General features: G+C 40.4%; 1 protein-coding gene across 1 annotated transcript; it reads right to left on the bottom strand.

Annotated features, from left to right (window-relative positions):
• Positions 1-3751: 3751 nt before the first annotated feature.
• On the bottom strand, positions 3752-16227 carry SRP54 (signal recognition particle 54). The gene is made up of 16 exons (XM_035329266.1): positions 16215-16227; positions 15032-15146; positions 13532-13623; positions 12843-12927; positions 11801-11905; positions 10530-10596; positions 10387-10444; positions 9542-9692; positions 8663-8811; positions 7245-7345; positions 7053-7139; positions 6580-6653; positions 6227-6335; positions 5284-5454; positions 4737-4832; positions 3752-4205 (listed from the first exon to the last, which is right to left on the bottom strand). The coding sequence occupies exons 2-16, from the start codon at positions 15107-15109 to the stop codon at positions 4114-4116; spliced, it is 1515 nt and encodes a 504-aa protein (XP_035185157.1). The 5' UTR covers positions 15110-15146; positions 16215-16227; the 3' UTR covers positions 3752-4113.
• Between the last annotated feature and the right edge of the window lie 2121 nt (positions 16228-18348).

The raw sequence follows: 18348 nt of genomic DNA on the forward strand, positions 1-18348 counted from the left end.
CACCGCCCGCCGGGGCGGGGCAGGGACCGGGGGCAGGCCGCGGGGGCAGGCCGCAAGGGCCGGCCGGGCCGCCCCGCTCCGCGGAGGCCCTCGGGGGTCCGAGGGTAGCCCCATGGCCCCGCGGAGTGGGGAAGGGAGCCCGCTGTAACGCGCCTCTCGTCGTCCCGGAGAAAGAAATGCAGAGCGAGGGTGTCCCGGCCCCTGGGGTTTGACTCAGTGAAAACAACACGTTTTCCCAGAGGCAGGGAGAAGTGTTTTGTGTCAGACAATTCGTTTGCTCCGAGCCGGGAGCTGACCGTCCTCAGCCCCCCAGCGCTGTGCTGAGCGCCCACAGGCAGCCGCCTGCCCGGCCCTCACGCGTGGCCGGAGCTGACTGAGGCAAAAGGCACGGCCACTGCCAACAAGCAGAGAAGCCAGCTGGAGGAGGAAGCATTTGAAGCATCCTTTTTGTGGAATCGAGGAGTGAATCATGTTTTAAAGGTAGGAGTCGGTGGCTGCAACACACAATTATTTACATGATGGTAAGAGCCATCCTTCAACCCTGTCACTCAGTACGGCTTCCAAAGAATTACGGGCTGTGGCACAGATAGACTCTTAGACCATGTATTAGTCATATAGAAGCATTATCCAGATTGTGAGGCAAATTAAGGTCCCACTGAGCACAAACGTACCAGATTTACAATTAAACTTGCACAAGGCAGAAAAGTTCCCCTTACAGAAGTGACTTACAAATGGGATGTGTGATCAAGGGAATGAAGAGTACTATTTTATACAATACAGGACCAAGCATCTCCTTTGTATATAGAAATTATGAGGTATTACTTAAAATTGCAAAGAAACAAAGTAGCATAAGGGCAAGTAAATGCCTCTTATCCTTAGATCTGAATTCTCTTCATTAGGAACTGATTGAAATATGTTAGCAGCTCTTAGAACATCATTAAATCAACCAACTTGCTGTCGTTTGCCTCTACGGTTATAGTAACAGCTGTGCAGTAATACCTCCCCAAACAATTTGCATTTGCAAATTAGACTTTAATAGATGCCAGTAGTGGAAGTCCTAATGAAAGGTAAAGACTAATATCAGTAAATAACACAGAGTTCTGACAAAACCATACCTTTGCCTTTTCATGGCTGTTTTTGTGTGCTAATAGAGTTAATTGTCTGGATATTATCACACAGCTATATATTGACCATCAGAACTGTTTCCTCTCTTAGTAGGCTGCTCAGGCAGAGAGGCTTAAGAATAGCTGCTATGAACTACATTCATCCTTTTCAGTAGCTGTGATGAAAGGTCATTTATGTTTGAACTACCAGGGTAGTTCCTTCTCTTCCTTGTGTGGTGCGAAGGAGTGAGAAATTCCATCAGACCTGTTGTTCTAGCCCAGTCGGTAGGACTTCCATCAAGAGGCAGCAAACTGAGAAAGCACGCACCAGCAATACACAGCTGGTAAAGGTCTTCCACCTTTACAGAACAGCAAAAATCATGAGGACTTACAAAGTTTTATATCTGTCATCTTTCAAAAACAATAAACACACATTAGGTACCTATTTCTACATCAAGGTGCACTAATGAGCACATAAATATCAGAATGTATTAACATACTGTAACCTTAATATAGTGTAGCCTTAAATACTGTAAGAGGGCAACTGCAGGATATCAATGATTTTAAAACAAGGATGTGCTTCTAGAACAGCAGCTCAAGGAGACAAGCGTATTTTGTACTCTTTTGTCCCTTGGCTCCTCCCCGTGTCTTTCCCCAGGCACTACAGTTACCTGATTTCCTAAACCCTTCACCATCTCCTCTCCAATTCTCAACCTAGATTTAGTCACGAGCCCAGACAACAAAATAGCAAGATAGTCCAAGCTGCACCAACTGGTTTCGTGAAGACAGACATAGAAAGATGAACTTCAGTCTTCTATTTATTCCCATTGAAGTTTGCTTCAACTTTTCAGGATTCACATATGACAGAACTTCTGTGTGGTGGACAAGCACAAGTCATCTAAATAATTCATGAAGATAGTCCAGGGAGTTGTTACTTTCTAGCCTTGTTTTACATAGCCTCTCTTGGCTTGATGCAATTAAGTCTTCACCTTAGAGCCCCAGACTGAAAGAATGTACAGAATCTGATAGCTTCTATTCTCTGGCAACAGCTCAGATTTTCTTCTACACATTGCCATCTGCAGGATCTACAAACAATGTTATTTCCCCACACTCCTTAAAAATGTTGTTCCCCTATAAAGCTTTGAGAGGGTTTTATAGACCCTTCTATACATTTGAAGTTTCCACTTGAGCACCTCTAGCATGAGCCTGTACCCACATTTTTTTCTTTAAAGACATCAATTCAAATCTTTAGGCAATTGTCCCTAATTGTTCTCTTCCTGTACAGTAGCAGCAGTAGTAGTCGTTTGGATATTCTAAAGACTAAAATTAAACATTGTTGATAAGCTGACAGTCCAACTAAGCCTGTACAGGAACAGTGCTTCACTGTTCCTCCTCAATATGCCTATTCTTCTCATGTTTGGTTTCCATCAACAGCATTCAACTTAACTCCACTATCCCCTGCCAACTGTGTTGCAAACCAAGATTTAGATTCTGCTTTCTAATGCAGCTGCATGGTTTCATATATTGTACTCATTTTAATTGCTCAAGAACTGAAAATACTATAAAAAAGTAGTTTCTGTAAACACATGCCACTTGTAAAGCTGAGGACAGCTCCTGCACAAGCCCATGATATACATGTATTCATTCTTTTGTTTAATTTTCACTGAAAATAATAGAATCCAACTAAACCAATTCTTTTTTTCAGATTACTTACATGCCTAAAATGCAGTATGGTAGTGAAAAGCATACCAAAATATTTTGCAGCATCCCCTCTATATCAAATAGATGTACCATTACTAGTGCAAAAAATAGACAGACATGAGAAACTAAGTTACAGCATGCCTTATGTTTTATGTAGGTAATTATGCTCTTGTACTAATAAGTTGTTCACTATCAGCTGTTAACAGTCACCTTTGCAAGCAAATGGCTGCCACTAACAGATGGACATACTTTGATTACTGTATCTATTTTTTATGTCATCTAGGCATCAGAAATGGGTATCTATTTACAATCCAAGCACTCAGCATATTTAAATAAATCCATAATATACTCCCTTTCCTTAAAATAAGGGTGAAAGATCTCACCATACTTGCTAAACTGTGTATCAGATTTTAAGGTTTATCTGGCTTACACTTTTGAAGTGTACCTGTAAATTCCACGCATTTCAGACCAACAGTGTGGACTGAGGTAGTACAAGAGATGACATAGGAAATTAAGATCAGATAATAGTTGAGTTGGGGCAATATGGTCTGTCAGATACAGCTATCTATGGCTATTTTAACTTCAATACCAGCACAGAGTTCTATCCACTATATATTGCAAGCTGTCTTGGTAACAGAAGAGCTGCTTAATTGGCAGTCCAGTCGAAGATTTTCAAGCTGTCACATATACTGAAGATTTCTACATACATGTTTTCAGTTCCTTCATTGTTTATGTATAGGAAAAGACTGGTAAGACTTCTGGAGAATAATTTTTGTACAAAACTGACACACCTTTAAAAATTTAAAAACCTCTACATTTTAGATGTTGCATTACAGTTATATTACTGCTATAACTGTTTGGCATAGATAGAGATGATTCAAATTAAGGAAGTCTCATTACACACTGATAAAGGATCATTAGGAAGATTTGGAAGAAATAGGCCATTCCTGTGTTCATAATCGCTTACTTTTATTTTACAGTATATTTGTGACATTTTATGTTACTATAACCAAAGATCAGGGTTGTTTACAAATATAATGGCTGCCATTTAATGTAAACAATTAAAAAGTCTCTACATATTAAAATTTTACATCATGATTTTATTAAATTGAATTACTCTTTGTGCCATCAGGTATTAGTGAAGAACTACTTTAAGCAAAAATAGTTTTCAGAAGTTAGATGTAGAAACTGAGAAGCCTGAATAAGATTTTAAAAGACCACTCCCCCATCAGTGTAAAAAGGAAGAAAGTAATCCTTTCACTGAAGTCGCAACTAATAGTCAACCAAGTCCATTTTTATTAAGGCTTCTTTACATATTATTGAATCCCATCATGCCTTTCATATTCCCAGCAGCACCTTGTTGAAATTGTCTCATCATTGACTGCAATCCTGCCATGCCACCTGAAGAAAATAAGTGAGAAGATGCATGTGTTAATTAGTTTTAAAGGACAGCTATTTTGCTTCTAAAGTATGTGTGCTGTAAGGAGGCCATCTCTGGCCTCCATACAAAAGCCCAATACTCAGCCAAGCTTAAATGGCTATCAATATATGAACAACTGAGGAAGTAATTACATAAAACTTAAAGTAGGTTTTAAGATGACCTTTGCATCAAGATCTAGACAAAGGAAAAAACCTTGAAGGAATTACCATTATCAGTTAGAAAGATTCCAGTATGGGAATCTGGAGTAAAAGCTGTTCTGTCAAAATTACTTATTTAAGGCAAAGCTTGGAAGGGAATGGAAGTTCAGGAATAGATTTGCTTAACAACAGACATGCTTGAAGTCAGCACTGCACTATTTCCTCAAACGCTACTCCAATTGCTCATTTTGAGAGCTGAATCCAATTGAGTCCCCTTCCTAAATTCTGTAATATTTCAAATAGATCACTGTAACAGCTAATCACCTAGCGAAACTGTCAAATGCCAACACTTACCCATATGATGAAGGACTCTTGGATCCATCATCTTTGCCATCTGTTGGTTCAGCTTGGCCAGCTGTGATGGGTTTACATTCTTTGACATATCACCGCCTTCAAGAAAATGGGAGAAAAAGTGGATTAAAATACAAGGCTAAAACACAGAATTTTACCTCCTAATTCTATAAATTAATTCAACTCAATGATCAGAAGTTAATAGATAGACTACTTTAAAGTAATTAAGGATCAGCAGTCCCTGTCCCACCCACATAACAGACTACAGTGTTAGTATTGTGGTACTCATGAACTCTACCTTGCTAAAGCCAAAAATTCAGTAGTCCCAAGTTACACATTAACATCACAAAGAACAGTATGTCTCTCACCAGTTAAACCAGAAAGCTTTCAAATGTCATGAAAATGAGTGAACTAAAACTCAGTCCTCCTCTCCCACCACACTTTCCTCCTTGCTCCCCTCCCCCAGCACCTGATCTACATTACGGGCTTTCTCTGTGTTCACAGATCAAGTGACCTTCACATTGAGTTAATGAGTGTTTTACTTTTTTACCTTTGAAGAGCCCTTTGATACCTCCCATCTTTTTCACCATCTGTGCAAATTTAGTGTATTGGGTCAAAAGCTCCTGGACATCTCTGGTAGAAACACCTGAACCTCTTGCTACTCTTTGGATTCTTCCTGGCTGCTTACTGAATACTTTGGCGCCATCTGTACTGTCAAGTTCTGCAATTACAGCAGAGGAAAGAAACATTCAGTTACTGACATTAGTATCTATTACAGCTGTAGAATTAAAGTGTGCACTCTGGATCAAAACTAACTTCTCTGCACAAAAAATAGTTGAAGAAACATCAACATCGAATTGTACAGAAATAATTGAGATAGAATATTCAAGGGAATAGCACTGGCCTTTCCAGCCTCAATTACAGCGATAGAAAAAGTTGCCAGAATATGTTATGCTCTCAGCATACCTGGTGTAAGCCAGGATAATAAGTTTAGCTCAAGGGTGAGAGCACACCTCTCCTGTAAGAGTTCTGGGTGGATTAGAAACAGCACACCCTGAATTCCAGAGACTAGACTATATCACTAAGTAAACTTGAGGGTGGAAGAAAGGTATGAAGAAAAATGATAATGACAGATTAAGCACAAATGCAACTTCTTCATTTGCACATATAGCATTAATAATTTTAGAAGCACAACTACACTAGAAAAAGCAAAAACACATTAATTATCAATGGAATGCTGTGAAATTCCATCTAGTCTATACAAGAAAGCAGCATCAGGAAGTTGTCAGTATTATCTAAGTATTTGGACTTATTCAGGAAGTTTAAAGGCACAGGGATAAGTAACTCATTGCTGTTTGTAAGACTGATAAATGCTCTTCACCTTTTTGTTATTTTAGATACTACCGTAGGTCCAACTTGTACCCAAAAGAAATCCCTGTAAATAAGCTTGTTCAACAACTGAGAAGTGAAATACTGGTTGGAGTTTGTTTTACCTTGGTCATTCATACTGTCCATTATAGTCATCAATTTCTTTAGCCTTGCCATTGATTCTTGTTCATTGCCTTTACTCATGAAGTCAGTTCCAAAACCTGGGATCATGCCCTAGTTTTAAAATGCAAAACAAAAGCTGTGTCAGAACGAGCAAATCTAACTTTAATTAAGCAGCCAGAAATACAGACAGCAAGTTTGAGTTCAGCAGATATGTATCACAGTAGACCTTTTTGAAAAATACAAAGCACGGACTCTAACATTTGTTTCATGTAGGAGTTTTAAGTTCACAGCAGAAGTTTGTCAGATATAAATGAAAAACTGATGAAGAAGAACAATGATTTTTGGGATAACTAACCAAGATCTGACTGAATGGTCCCATTTTCATGATGTTTTGGAATTGTTCATACATATCTCTTAATGTAAACTGACCTGAAATACAACAAAAAGAAAAAAATAAGCAAAGGTAACACTAACATTTAGGTGTTACTCAACTATTTACCCTGTGAAAATCAAGAATACTATACTGCATAAAACAGATAAGTAAACATCTCTACTGTTAATACATCTAAGCACACAAGATGGCACACACTTGAGTTTTAAGCTGCTTAATCTGCAGTTACAGCACTACCCGTCACTTGATGAAAAACATGACTGTTTACTTGCTTGATGTATTTATTAGAGAAAGAACAACCATTCCGCAATGTGCACTTGAAATAAATTACTTTTCTCTACCTAGAACACATTAACACAGTGGTCTGCATCTTGGAGGGAACCTGCAATGATTAATTCATTCATGGTAATACGCCTGCTATTCAGGGAACAACTTACCATGTTTGAGCTTTTCTATGAGTGCTTCATTATCATCCAGCTTTAACTCATTTACTTTATCTATCAATCCTTCAATATCACCCATACCTGGAAAACAAAACCAGCTCTGAAGTTAGCATAAAAAAATTACATTTGAACTTTCCATTATCAGGTTCAAAGCGTCTTGTAAGTACAGTTGCATATAGTACATACCAAGAAGTTTGCTGATGAAAGGCTGCGTTTTGAAGGGTTCAAAGTCATCTATGTGTTCACCAGTTCCAATAAAAATAATAGGACTCTTTGTAGCAGCAACTCTGCAGTAAAATATATATATTGTGGAATGGTTATGGAATATGGAATACATTATGTCTCAGACATCATCAGCACGACACAATGAGCACATCAAGTCAATCTTCTAAGTATCTTTTTTACTCCCAAAAATTATTAATGCAGAAACATCCAGCATCAGTTTAGGAGGGGTAGCTGGGAATACCTGACAACATTTCTTTAATTAGTACTTTGTAAAATACAACCTCTGCTTCTCCCACACTGTTTTGACAAATCACCAATAGATACGTAAGTTGCATTTTCATTGCCAAGTTTCAGAAACTTGAAAGGATAGAAAGAAAAATATAGTGTGTCCATTCTACCCTAATGTTGGGAGGTCAGATAACACAGGTGTTGACTAATTTTTCTTCAGGGTTCCTCCTACAGACAGCAACCTCATTTTCAACAGAGGAACAAAGCTGAGACATGATAAAAATCAAAACCTTTTCAGGAATCAGTCACTGACACTAGCTTTAATCGAACTCTGATTCCAGCGTATAGAACGCCACAGCAGACAATGTGTACAAGTACATGACAGCTGGAACTTGCATTTGGTATTTCCATTTTACTCTTAAATGTAGTGTTCCATCACTGCGCTATAAGTAACAGCAAAATACATATGGCAGTTTAGGAATTCTAACACTTAAGATCCAAGTCGGACACATCTCAGCTCCATACAAGCTGTATCATTCAAAAACAGCTGGAGATTAATCTAATTTAGAAGAGAATACGGCGTGTTCTAGTCAACAAAAGTTGTCAAGATACAGTACAGTACATAAGAAGCCCAAGAAGAATGGAGTTCAGAAAAGCATAACTGCAGACTCATCTTTTTACCAAGTTGCTGGACACTAAAAATTCAGAAACTTGACTTGCATCACAGCTTTAAGGCCATTAGATAGGACTAGCTACATTTTTTCCCTTTTGGAAAAATCATGGGCATTAAATGAGAAGGAAAAATTTCCAGGTAAGCCTTATCCATTAAACTCAAATTTGTATTTTGCATCTGATATGCAAGACGCAACAATAAGCGTTTTATGCTGTTCTCAGAAGACAGAAGTCTGATGTATGACAATATACACTACAGCACTGGAAGTGCATTGTAATATCCAATTCCGATTCACATTGAGTGTCAACAGATTCACTGAAATTAGGATAAAATCTGTTACTACTGAAATTTCTAGATTCCCTGTAACATGACGGTGACACTTCCACAAGACAGGTTTCTGTGAGACACTAACACACTTCATGGTTGTACACCCACAGCCAGTCAGTCCTTGGACACCCTGTTATATCACAATACTTACGCACTAAGAGCACCACCTCCTTTCGCATGTCCATCAAGCTTAGTAACAATAACTGAAGCTACATCTACTTTGTCTTTGAAAGCTTTAGCTTGAGCTTCACAAGCTTGGCCAATGGAAGCATCCATCACATAAACAATGTTATCCGGTTGCTAGGAGAAAAAGAAGAGAAAACTGTTTCCTGCTTTCTTGGACTGTGTTGATGCATTATGTTCAGTAGCAGAACTCACTGCAACACTGTTCTATGAGCAGCATTGTCTAAGGACCAATTAAAACCCTGATGCTGTGCTACTATTTGTGAAAAACTTAACTACAACACAGAATATTAAACCTTAATAGTTTTACAGTTTTTATTTATGCTTTGAATTATTTTAGCCAGTACCTGAGCTAGTAAGCTAATTAGCATCTACAAGCAATGAACATCTTCCATTTGGTTTTACATTAAGAGCTTTATGATGTCAATTTCTCTGAAAACACGCTACCATTAACAGGAGTTGTGTGGGAACTGTCACATTGTTATGCAAGATCACAGTATCAAAAAGTAGCCAAACTTTTTAAAACTCACTCAAGAAACACCAGCTTCATTTACATATCCAAGCTGATGAATATTCTCCAATCATCTTTTCTGTTTCAGGGCAAATATTCATAACAATCACAGAAATGTAGTATACACCTACAGAAAATCAGACCAGACTGGTTCTTTTATCTGGTTTCTCAGTGCAAAGACCCCAAAAGGAAAAGTTAAAGCAGTAAAACTGCGAAGTGTTAGAAGTGCTGACACATTCCAGAAGACAGAAAACCACACAGAACACTGGGAAATGACCAATGATTCGTACTCAAATTATTCTAACAGATGTTACTGTGTTTCTTGAAACTACTCACAATGGCATTAGCAACTTGTAACATCTCTTCAAACAAAGAGTCTTCCTGTTTGTGACGTCCACTAGTATCAACGATGATTATTTCAAAGTTTTCTGTCTTAAACTTCTCAACACCTTCTGAGGCAATAATTACAGGATCCATTTCTGTGTAACTGATCACAAAGATAAACATCAACATGTATGCAATTCCTTATCCTTAAGCTAATTAAGCATTTTATTACTTGACTGTGAACTTGTTAATTGTAAATCTACCTAGATTTCAAGATGGACTTCCTCTTATATCAAGCCAAAACTGATTCAGATTATGCCTCCCTAAGCCATTTACCCTTGCAGTCCAGTGAACTGAAGCACAAAGGACTGTCTCACCCGCCGAAGATCATGCTAGATTCTGCTAGTCTTTCTCAGAAGGAAGTTGTAACTAGGCACTTAGTGCACCTCCACCAAAGCTTAGACTAAACTTTAATAAAAACTATATTAGTTTTACTGCTGCCACTATTTGACAAAAATTAAGGGCCAAAAAAATCACATCTTTTGATGTAAAGATGCTAAGTGGATTATTTCCTGAAAACCTGAGTCTGTCTGGTAAAGCCCTGTAAACTTGCAAGCTGAGAGAATATTTAGGGGATTATCTCCAGATGCCTGATCTATTCATATACTCACTCTACCTGCTACTACTGACAGACAGAATAAACTGAGCTAGATAGGTATTTCATCTCATGAGAGCAAGTATTTTAATTGCCTATTAGTTAGGCAACACTGAATGGGACTTTGTGGGAGATGCTCAATAAGGAACAATATCTTGTTATAATTGAGCTGTTCTTCAAACTGATTCTGAAAGATACTTACCTCCCATAAAAGGGAATTCTTGCTTTTGTGGCATTCTGTTTTAACTGGTCAAAAGCACCTGTAAGACAGGTATGGTCAATGAGCTATTTAAAAAAACAAAAACTAAGAGAAAGAACCATATCGTTAGAAGCTGTTTGTATTACCTGCTCTGTATGTATCTGCACATATTAAACACGTCTTCCAACCTTTCCTCTGATAGAAGTATGCTAACTGTTAAAAGAAATACAAACAAGTAGTTACACCAAAATCCCACCAGAAAGCATGACCCTATGTAACAGCTTGAAGTACACACTGAGGACACAAAATCATCCAGCTTTCCTATAACTGAGACCACTTAGGAGCACTGTGCCAAGTGTCAGCTTGTTAGCATGTTAGAAAAGTATGTTATATAAATAATTATCATGGTTAGATGAAAATAGTTACTCAACTCTGCTTCTGATTTCAGTTTCCTGAGTTAGGAATGGCTACAGATAGCCTTTGTTCCTGTTCTGTTAACTCCTAGATTCTGCAGATAGGATTAGCTTTCAGAAACTACCCAAAGCCATACTGCAATGTGAGCATTTGTTTCTTCACTTCCAGAGGAACAAAGATATTTCATTGCAAGGATGCGTTTTAAAGCAATGGATAGAAGCCTTATTACCTTGTAACACTTGTAAGCTTCACTAGTACAACATGTATTCCTTCACTAGTACAACACGCATCCACAGAATATTTGATTCACCCAAAGACAGACTTCCAAAATACAGTTTGTCTACGTAAGCACTAGGAAAGTCCTATGAAATCAGAGCAGTGATATATTCAGTACAGTTTATGTCTGAATCTCTCAGAGAGCAGATGACCAAACAGAAAATATACAAACGTACATCAGCCTTCTTCCATAGGATGATTTTTCCTTCCCCAAAACCATTGCACATAGGTTAAGTTACAACTGCTCTGAATTGTGCTTTTTTTTTTTTTTTTAAAACCTTGAGAATATCAATCTAAATTTCCTCTATAAACTTGGGGCTGGAACAGATTTCACACCACCCATTCATGATCAGCTGAGACACTTAATACAGAGGCCAATTTCTACTTGTTCCCCTAAGTAGGGCATAGAATGAGATAGGTTCCACTCAGAGTACATCTTAAGTCCAGGAAGTATGGAAGGGAAAGAATCTGTGATCCACATACAAAATTCTTTCATTATGAGTTTAAAAAAAATCTTGAAGGAAGTCCTGAAACCATAAAAGAATATTACTTTGAACATTCATCTCATCATCCCCTCAACAGAAGTATTTCTACAACATAATCAGTCAGTACTTCCCTAGTAACAAAAGCAGCATGGGTCACGAGCAAGTCCTACGTACTGTGTCCAACCACACCCTCGTTCCCAAGCAAATCAAAACCCAACACAAACAGGTTCAGTGCAAGTTACCTTTGAACAGGTTGTTGTTTTACCGCTTCCTTGCAAGCCAACAAACATGATAATGTTCTGTTTTCCTTTGGTAGGTGTCCATGCTTTGACTCCAGGATCTACAAGCTATAGAACAAAGTATACTGTATATGGCAGATCTGAATTTCAGAAGCACAGAACAGTTAGTGTCACATTCCATGGAGAAAGACAAGTTTCTGTGTATCTGGGTCTTAATTTGGCTTTGACGCTTCCCGGTTTACAAGAACAGCCAGAGCCCGTGCAAGAAATCTGTAGTATATGGTATTATACCTAATCATTCTGTAACAGGAACTGTGCTTCTTTCTAAGGCCAAGCACTAAAGTCAGGGTGGCCTGTGTATATGGCACAAATATTACAACCAGCACAGAAACATGACCTCCACCCCACCATCGCTGCACTAGGTGGACCTCTTCTGATGAGAGTCCAACACTACAGAAGACTTTTTTTGGGTTACTGCCTTGCTTTTCAATGAGCAGAAGGTGCATACATTCCAGGGAGATATCATGTGGGTGAGCACAGACTACAGAAGAACGAAAAACTACATAGTTAACTGGGAAGAGGACAAAATACAGACACCCAGGCACTGACTTGACCAAGCAGGCAGGTTAGAATTTGCCATAGAGTAACTGCCTGGTTGTTACTAATACTTTTAAAAGTCGCTTTAAAAAATCTTCGTTAAGGTAACAAAGGCTTTTTTCTGGGACAACCAAATACAGTAGTCCACAAGTCTGTAGCCCGTCAGCCTTACTTTGTCTTCACATTTCAATTGAAAAGTAAGCATAGCTGAACTTGAAGGTTACATTAAGGTTTGTCTGAGAGAGATGCCCTGAAAGTAAAGTTCTGATCAGAAAAAAAATACTGTTTGCATAGTAAATAGCATTAGAGCAGAAAACATAACAACCCAAACAGGCAGAATGCCTGCTGGAACCACACTGTAACCTTAAAGCTTAGCTTGCTACTGTAGTGCTTACACAACCCAGGCTGTACAAGAAAAGTGATGTAATAGGGAATTCTGAAGTCCTACTTTAACTAGTTCCTTAAAGACAGCGTGCTGAATCATTTTCCTTTTGTTAAGGCCAGATGCCATCTCTTCAAGATCAATTGCAGACCTGAGTTTAAGAAAACAGTTTTAGTAAAACCAAAGCCATGAAACACTAGTATAACTTAAAGCATCAGTTTAACCTAGTAATGGTGAAGTCTCTGCGACTGGAGCAGCACTCTGATCTGCCTTGAGTTTTCAGTTAGTGCGCATTCAATAAGTGACATACATTAGAGACGTTACTTCTGTATGCAGGATGAAAACATGTTTCTGGAATACTTGTCTTTCAGACTCACATATACTTGAGTTACACAACTGAAAATAGCCAAGGTACAGTCCTGGTCATATGCATAGATCTATTTATATCCAGTACAAAACATATGAAGATGAGGTGTCTAGGCAGCAACAAAGAGCTTGTTTTCTCTTCCACTCAGCTGACAATTTTTCAAAACAAGTAGACAACAGCAAAGACTGGCTAAACTTGAGGGAGATTCTTTTGATGGAGCTGGCATGGCATTTAGTTTAAACTGATTTTTTCCGTAAAGTGAAAATAGGGGCTTACAGGTGAACTGGGTATAAGAAAACCATATGCAAGTTATAAGTTGTTCTTCTGTAACCTCAAATTCCAACTTTTACAAACATTAGAAGTTAAATTCATTTTGATTATGACTTACTTGACATTTTCTCTTAGTTGCTTCACAAGTTTAATATTAACATCAGCTTCCAGTAGTGCTGTACATACTTCTTTTAACATAGCATTTAAAACCTTTGAAGTATAAAAGAGAAACAGATTTACGATCCACAGCATTGACTAGCTGAGTATTAGTTTCAAATAAAAATATGAAAGTGTATTTACAATCTAGTAAAGGCTTTTATAAATTAAATGCATTTTTATATCAAGTGCCACATAAAGTCTGCACATTTGTTCATATGCAAATCAAATTTAAATCTGAAAGAGAATGGAGGCTCCTCAACTTGTAATATACAAACTATGAAGTAATGCAGAGTGCTTCCTACTGCATTAAGGAGGATGGCAGCTTGTAGCAATACCTCCTGAACTTCCCTACAGGTACTCCTTGAAAACAGTCACAACAGAAAGCCACAAAAGAATTTAACACCATCTTGACAGATAGAAGTATCCCCCCCATACAAGGTGGTCACACTATCTACGTTTTCAGCAGAAACTGGGATGTTGCTCTGTGGCATGACTTTGAGGCAAACAGGTGCCTCTGAAACCCAGATTAGGTGTTGTAAGACTCGTCACTTTGAAAAATCTGTAACAGATTTTTTTTTTTTTTTGAAAGTAACATCCAAGTAAGTGACTTCATTTGCACAACTTGAGCTCTTGCAGGAGAAAAGTCTGCATTGCTGAAAAAATGAATTGGGCTATATTTGACTCAGCTGAAGTTCTGTTGCCTCCTAGCTTAAGGCTTGTTAAAACTTTCCCCTCTTCACAAGTTCTAGAACTATGCCAACTCTACAACCTTTGATAAGCTTTCTTTGTAGTTACTTTAAGCCACAAACCATATCTTCCCACCTGAAAAGTTTCTAGCAATTTATTTACTCATTGGCAGTTCTAAACCATCACATCTGTTAGTTTTCAATCTTGCTTTTCAGTCTTTATAACAGAACACACTTATTTTTCATTTCATATTTTGATTTTAAAAAAAAAACAGACTCTATCAAGCAGGTTCCAGAACCACACACGCTGGCTAGAATAGAAAGGCAGCAACCACAACAATCCCCATATTTCAGAGGGCAGAATTTATATTGAAAGCTATTTCTCCTTCCACACTGTAACTTGTAGCAACCTAATGCACATCCACAGTGCAGCTGAACACAAAAGTTGGAACACTGTACAGTCTCACGGCATACATCCCACCCAAATGTAGGCGCAAATTGCCTCCTTCAGCATTCCCTCCTCAGAATACCACCGTCCAGGAGTACAGCCACCAGGCCCCATGACCACAGGACCCACAATCTCTGAGGCCTAGAAGCAGCTCTATGCTTTGGCAGTACTATCAGGGGTTATAAACCTCCAGCTAGAAATGTTACTTGAAGGAAGAAAAAAGCATAGGGATTGGATTGACCCACTTCAAGCCTCTCATCAGCCTACTCTATTAGAACTTTGCTTTCTAGATGTTACTGAGCCATCACACACGCATATTACAAACCTCTTCATTGATGATTGTAGCATTGCTCAGCGAGCGCAATGCTGAGGTTATTTTTCTTCCAAGATCTGCTAGAACCATTTTGGCAGCTTCAAATAGAACTTCAAAGAGAAGAATCTGAAGAAAAAAAAAAAAAAAAAAAAAAACACACAATTAAAAAATAATTTAAAAAATGAGTCAAAGCTATGCATTCACAAACAAATTATTCCAGTAAATACTGGGTTAAGAAATCAGCTTTGCATTCCAAGAAGCACACAAGTTTCACTTATTCAAGTTATTTTTAGCAAATACTGGCCTGAAGTTAATTTTAGGCTATCCTGATGGCCTACTTAAAAATAGAAGCACCATCCTGCAATTAGAATCACAGAATCACAGAATTTCTAGGTTGGAAGAGACCTCAAGATCATCGAGTCCAACCTCTAAAGGAGGCATTAGGAAGCATTTCACTCTCTGTGATACATTTGTGCATCAAATTCATGAAAAAAAAAAAAAAAATAGACAGACTTCCAGGCTGCTCTTTGTTTGCTATCAGCGATGTGCTCCATGGCAGAACCGCCCAGAAGCTCTGTGTCCTGCAAAGTCAGTGCGGCCAGAAGCAGCGGCTTTGCTAGCAAGGTTGAAGGCTATTGATCAGATCTGTTTTGTCTGCACTCCTCTAAATCAAACTGGGTTTCCCATTTCAGCGACGCGATAAACAAATCTGCGTGTTAGTGAGCAAAAATCATGTATTTTTGAACAGCTCTGCTTGAAAACCAGACCTTTTGTTGTTCATTTCGGGGAAACCTCGGGTATAAGCCTAGAATGTGCCTCGACTCACGGTCAGAGAAGTGTAAAAAGCACTGTAAAGTCATTAATTTTTTAACAGGCAGACTAAGGCGACGTGCTGAAGCATTCCCAGCCCCGCACAAGGTGACAAGACGCTCAGCGGGGCAGCAGCCTGAAGCCCCGGCACAGGGCGCACCGCAACCTGCTGCGGGAGCCCGGTTCCGGCCGGAGCGGGGCACCTCAGCCCCCGCTGTTGACCCTCCCGTTCCGCAGCCGCCCGCCCCGGCCCAGGCCCAGGCCCAGCCCCGCTGCCCGGCCGGCCGCAGGCTCAGCACCCCCTTGCAGCGGCCCCGCACGGGAGCGGGGCACGCAGCGCGGCCGGCCCGGGGCGGTGTCCGCGGGCACTCACCGGGCTGGGCCGGGCCGGGCCGGGCCGGGCCTGGCGGCGCTGCGCAGGCTCCGCGCTCCGGCAGCGGCGGGCGCTCCCCGCCGACCGGCGAAACGTCACCACTCGCCCTCACCCGCAGCGCGCTTCCGCCGCCGGGGCACCCGCCAGCCGCCCCGTTAAGGGCGTGACACCCAACCGCGTGTCAGCGCCCGGATAAATCCCGCGGGGCTGCGCCGCTCCACCTTAAGAGCAGAGGGACACGCTGCGCGGCCGGCAGGGGAGGGGCCGGGGAAGGGCGGCCCCGGATGCGCGTAGCAGGGCTTCATGGCCGGCCTGTGCGCATGCGCGGCAGTAGAGGGGGGGAGCCGGGCGGGGAAGCGCAGCGCCCCCCGGCGGCGGCGCTGTGGTACTGCGGCTGCTGGGGCTGAGCGTGGTGGTGCGGTGCCGGTGCGTGCTGTGCCATCCCCTGGTCTGCGGACCCAGGTGCAGCACCTGCTTCCCGTAAATAAACGTGTAAATGCATATCAACGGCGGGGTTCTGCCGTCCTGCACATTCCGGCCTGCTTCAGCCCTGCCGGGAGCTGCCCGTCGGCAGCGGTGCAGTTCGCGCCCCTGTGCCGCTGCAGAAACGACGTGCTGTTGTCAGTCAGGAGCTCCTCGCTTTCTGTTCTTATGCTCTGACTTCCAAAAACCCTCACAGGCGGGTCGTTTCTGTCAAGGACCCATATGATACGCTCCTACTTCTCCTCGGATTGTGATCTTCCCAATGCTGTTTTAAAATTTTATTTTAATGATCGAGGTCTGTGCCTGGTCTTTCAGGGAAAGGCGATGGATACCCTTGCTTCACGTCGCCTCTTTGTAATTGCGATACAGGCTACGGTGTGGGTCGGGTTCTAAATTTTGAGCCGCGTCACACTCGATACGTCTGAGTAATCTTGGTCCTTCTGTGTTGGTGTGTGCTGATTTCTGTTGCCTCACTATGTACATCCTCTGGAAACGAACATAATGTATTTTCTGGTCGCCATTCAATGGCTTTTTGGCTCCAACGCTGCAGATCAGAGCACAGCGTAGACAGGATGTGTATGATCTGATAATGTTAATAATAACTATAATTTGTTACCTTTCTCTTTTTCAGAAAACAAAACCGTTCCTATTTAACGTACTGTCTGAATGCCATTAATTTATTTTCTAAGAAATGAAATTACACTTTGGGCATCTGCATCTTCAGCATTTCCTTACAGCTTGTGACTGTATTTTGGCAAGGCTGAAAATATAGGCAACCTGCGTGTGTCACTTGAGACGTGTTGGACTTTGGCTAATTTCATTTCCCAGATAAATCTGTGGAGAAATCTAGAGCCTGTAAAATTTGGCCTCATGCTACTGCCTGTAGGAACTACCAGTTTCTGCATCTGTTGATAATGGTGTTTAAGCAAAGCGATTAACATTTGCGCAAGGTAGCGCTGTAGTCACTAGGACTGGTCGGACAGAGGCACTGAGGTGTGAGTTAGGGCAATAAGTGACCATATCCCTGCACCACACGGAAATAAAAGCCCAGTCTTTGGCAACAGAGATGGAGGAAAGAAACAAGTCTATGAGGACAAAAAAAGAAAAAAGAAGAAAAAAAAAAAAGGAGGGGTAGAGGATAGCATTCTGAATGAAGGGAACAGTGAAAGTAAACAAGGATGGGATGTATGGAAACAAAAATGGCACCCTCACAGACAAGTTGTTTTTCTGTGGTGTGTGGGTTTTTCCCCCCTCCTACTGCCATCCCACTCCTGTTTCTGTCAAGATGTTGAGCTTATAGTTTTACTTCCAGCTGAGGAAGACTGGGCAAGATTCCAGTGTTAGTTATAGGCAGGATTTTTCCCTCTCAAGCAGTGTACATGCAGCCTCACAGTAAAGCCCTAAAAGTGAAAAAAAAAAAAAAAAAAAAAAAAAAAAAGCCCTTTAGGATTTGTGTTGTCACAAAGTCAGCTGTATTTATTCATTTTAACTTAACTGATGTTTTCTGGTTGATTCACATGCTACGTGCATGAACTGAAATCAAATGTTTCCATGGATTGAAATCAAAACTTTTTCCACATTACTTTTTAATAAAAGAAGTTATCTACAGTAAAGACACTTATGTACACGGGGCTCGGAGAACATTGTACAGGTTCTCCTTCTA

This window comes from Oxyura jamaicensis, chromosome 5 (genome assembly GCF_011077185.1).
Source record: "Oxyura jamaicensis isolate SHBP4307 breed ruddy duck chromosome 5, BPBGC_Ojam_1.0, whole genome shotgun sequence".
In the NCBI taxonomy this organism is placed as follows: Eukaryota; Metazoa; Chordata; class Aves; order Anseriformes; family Anatidae; genus Oxyura; species Oxyura jamaicensis.

Excerpts from the sequence above, each read along its gene's own strand:
- SRP54 (XM_035329266.1), bottom strand. The coding sequence starts at position 15,109 with ATGGTTCTAGCAGATCTTGGAAGAAAAATAACCTCAGCATTGCGCTCG. Across the intron at positions 12,928-13,531 it reads CAACTAAGAGAAAATGTCAA|GTCTGCAATTGATCTTGAAG; the intron begins GTAAGTCATAAT and ends TCTTAAACTCAG. Across the intron at positions 11,906-12,842 it reads TCTTTAAGGAACTAGTTAAA|CTTGTAGATCCTGGAGTCAA; the intron begins GTAGGACTTCAG and ends TTTGTTCTATAG.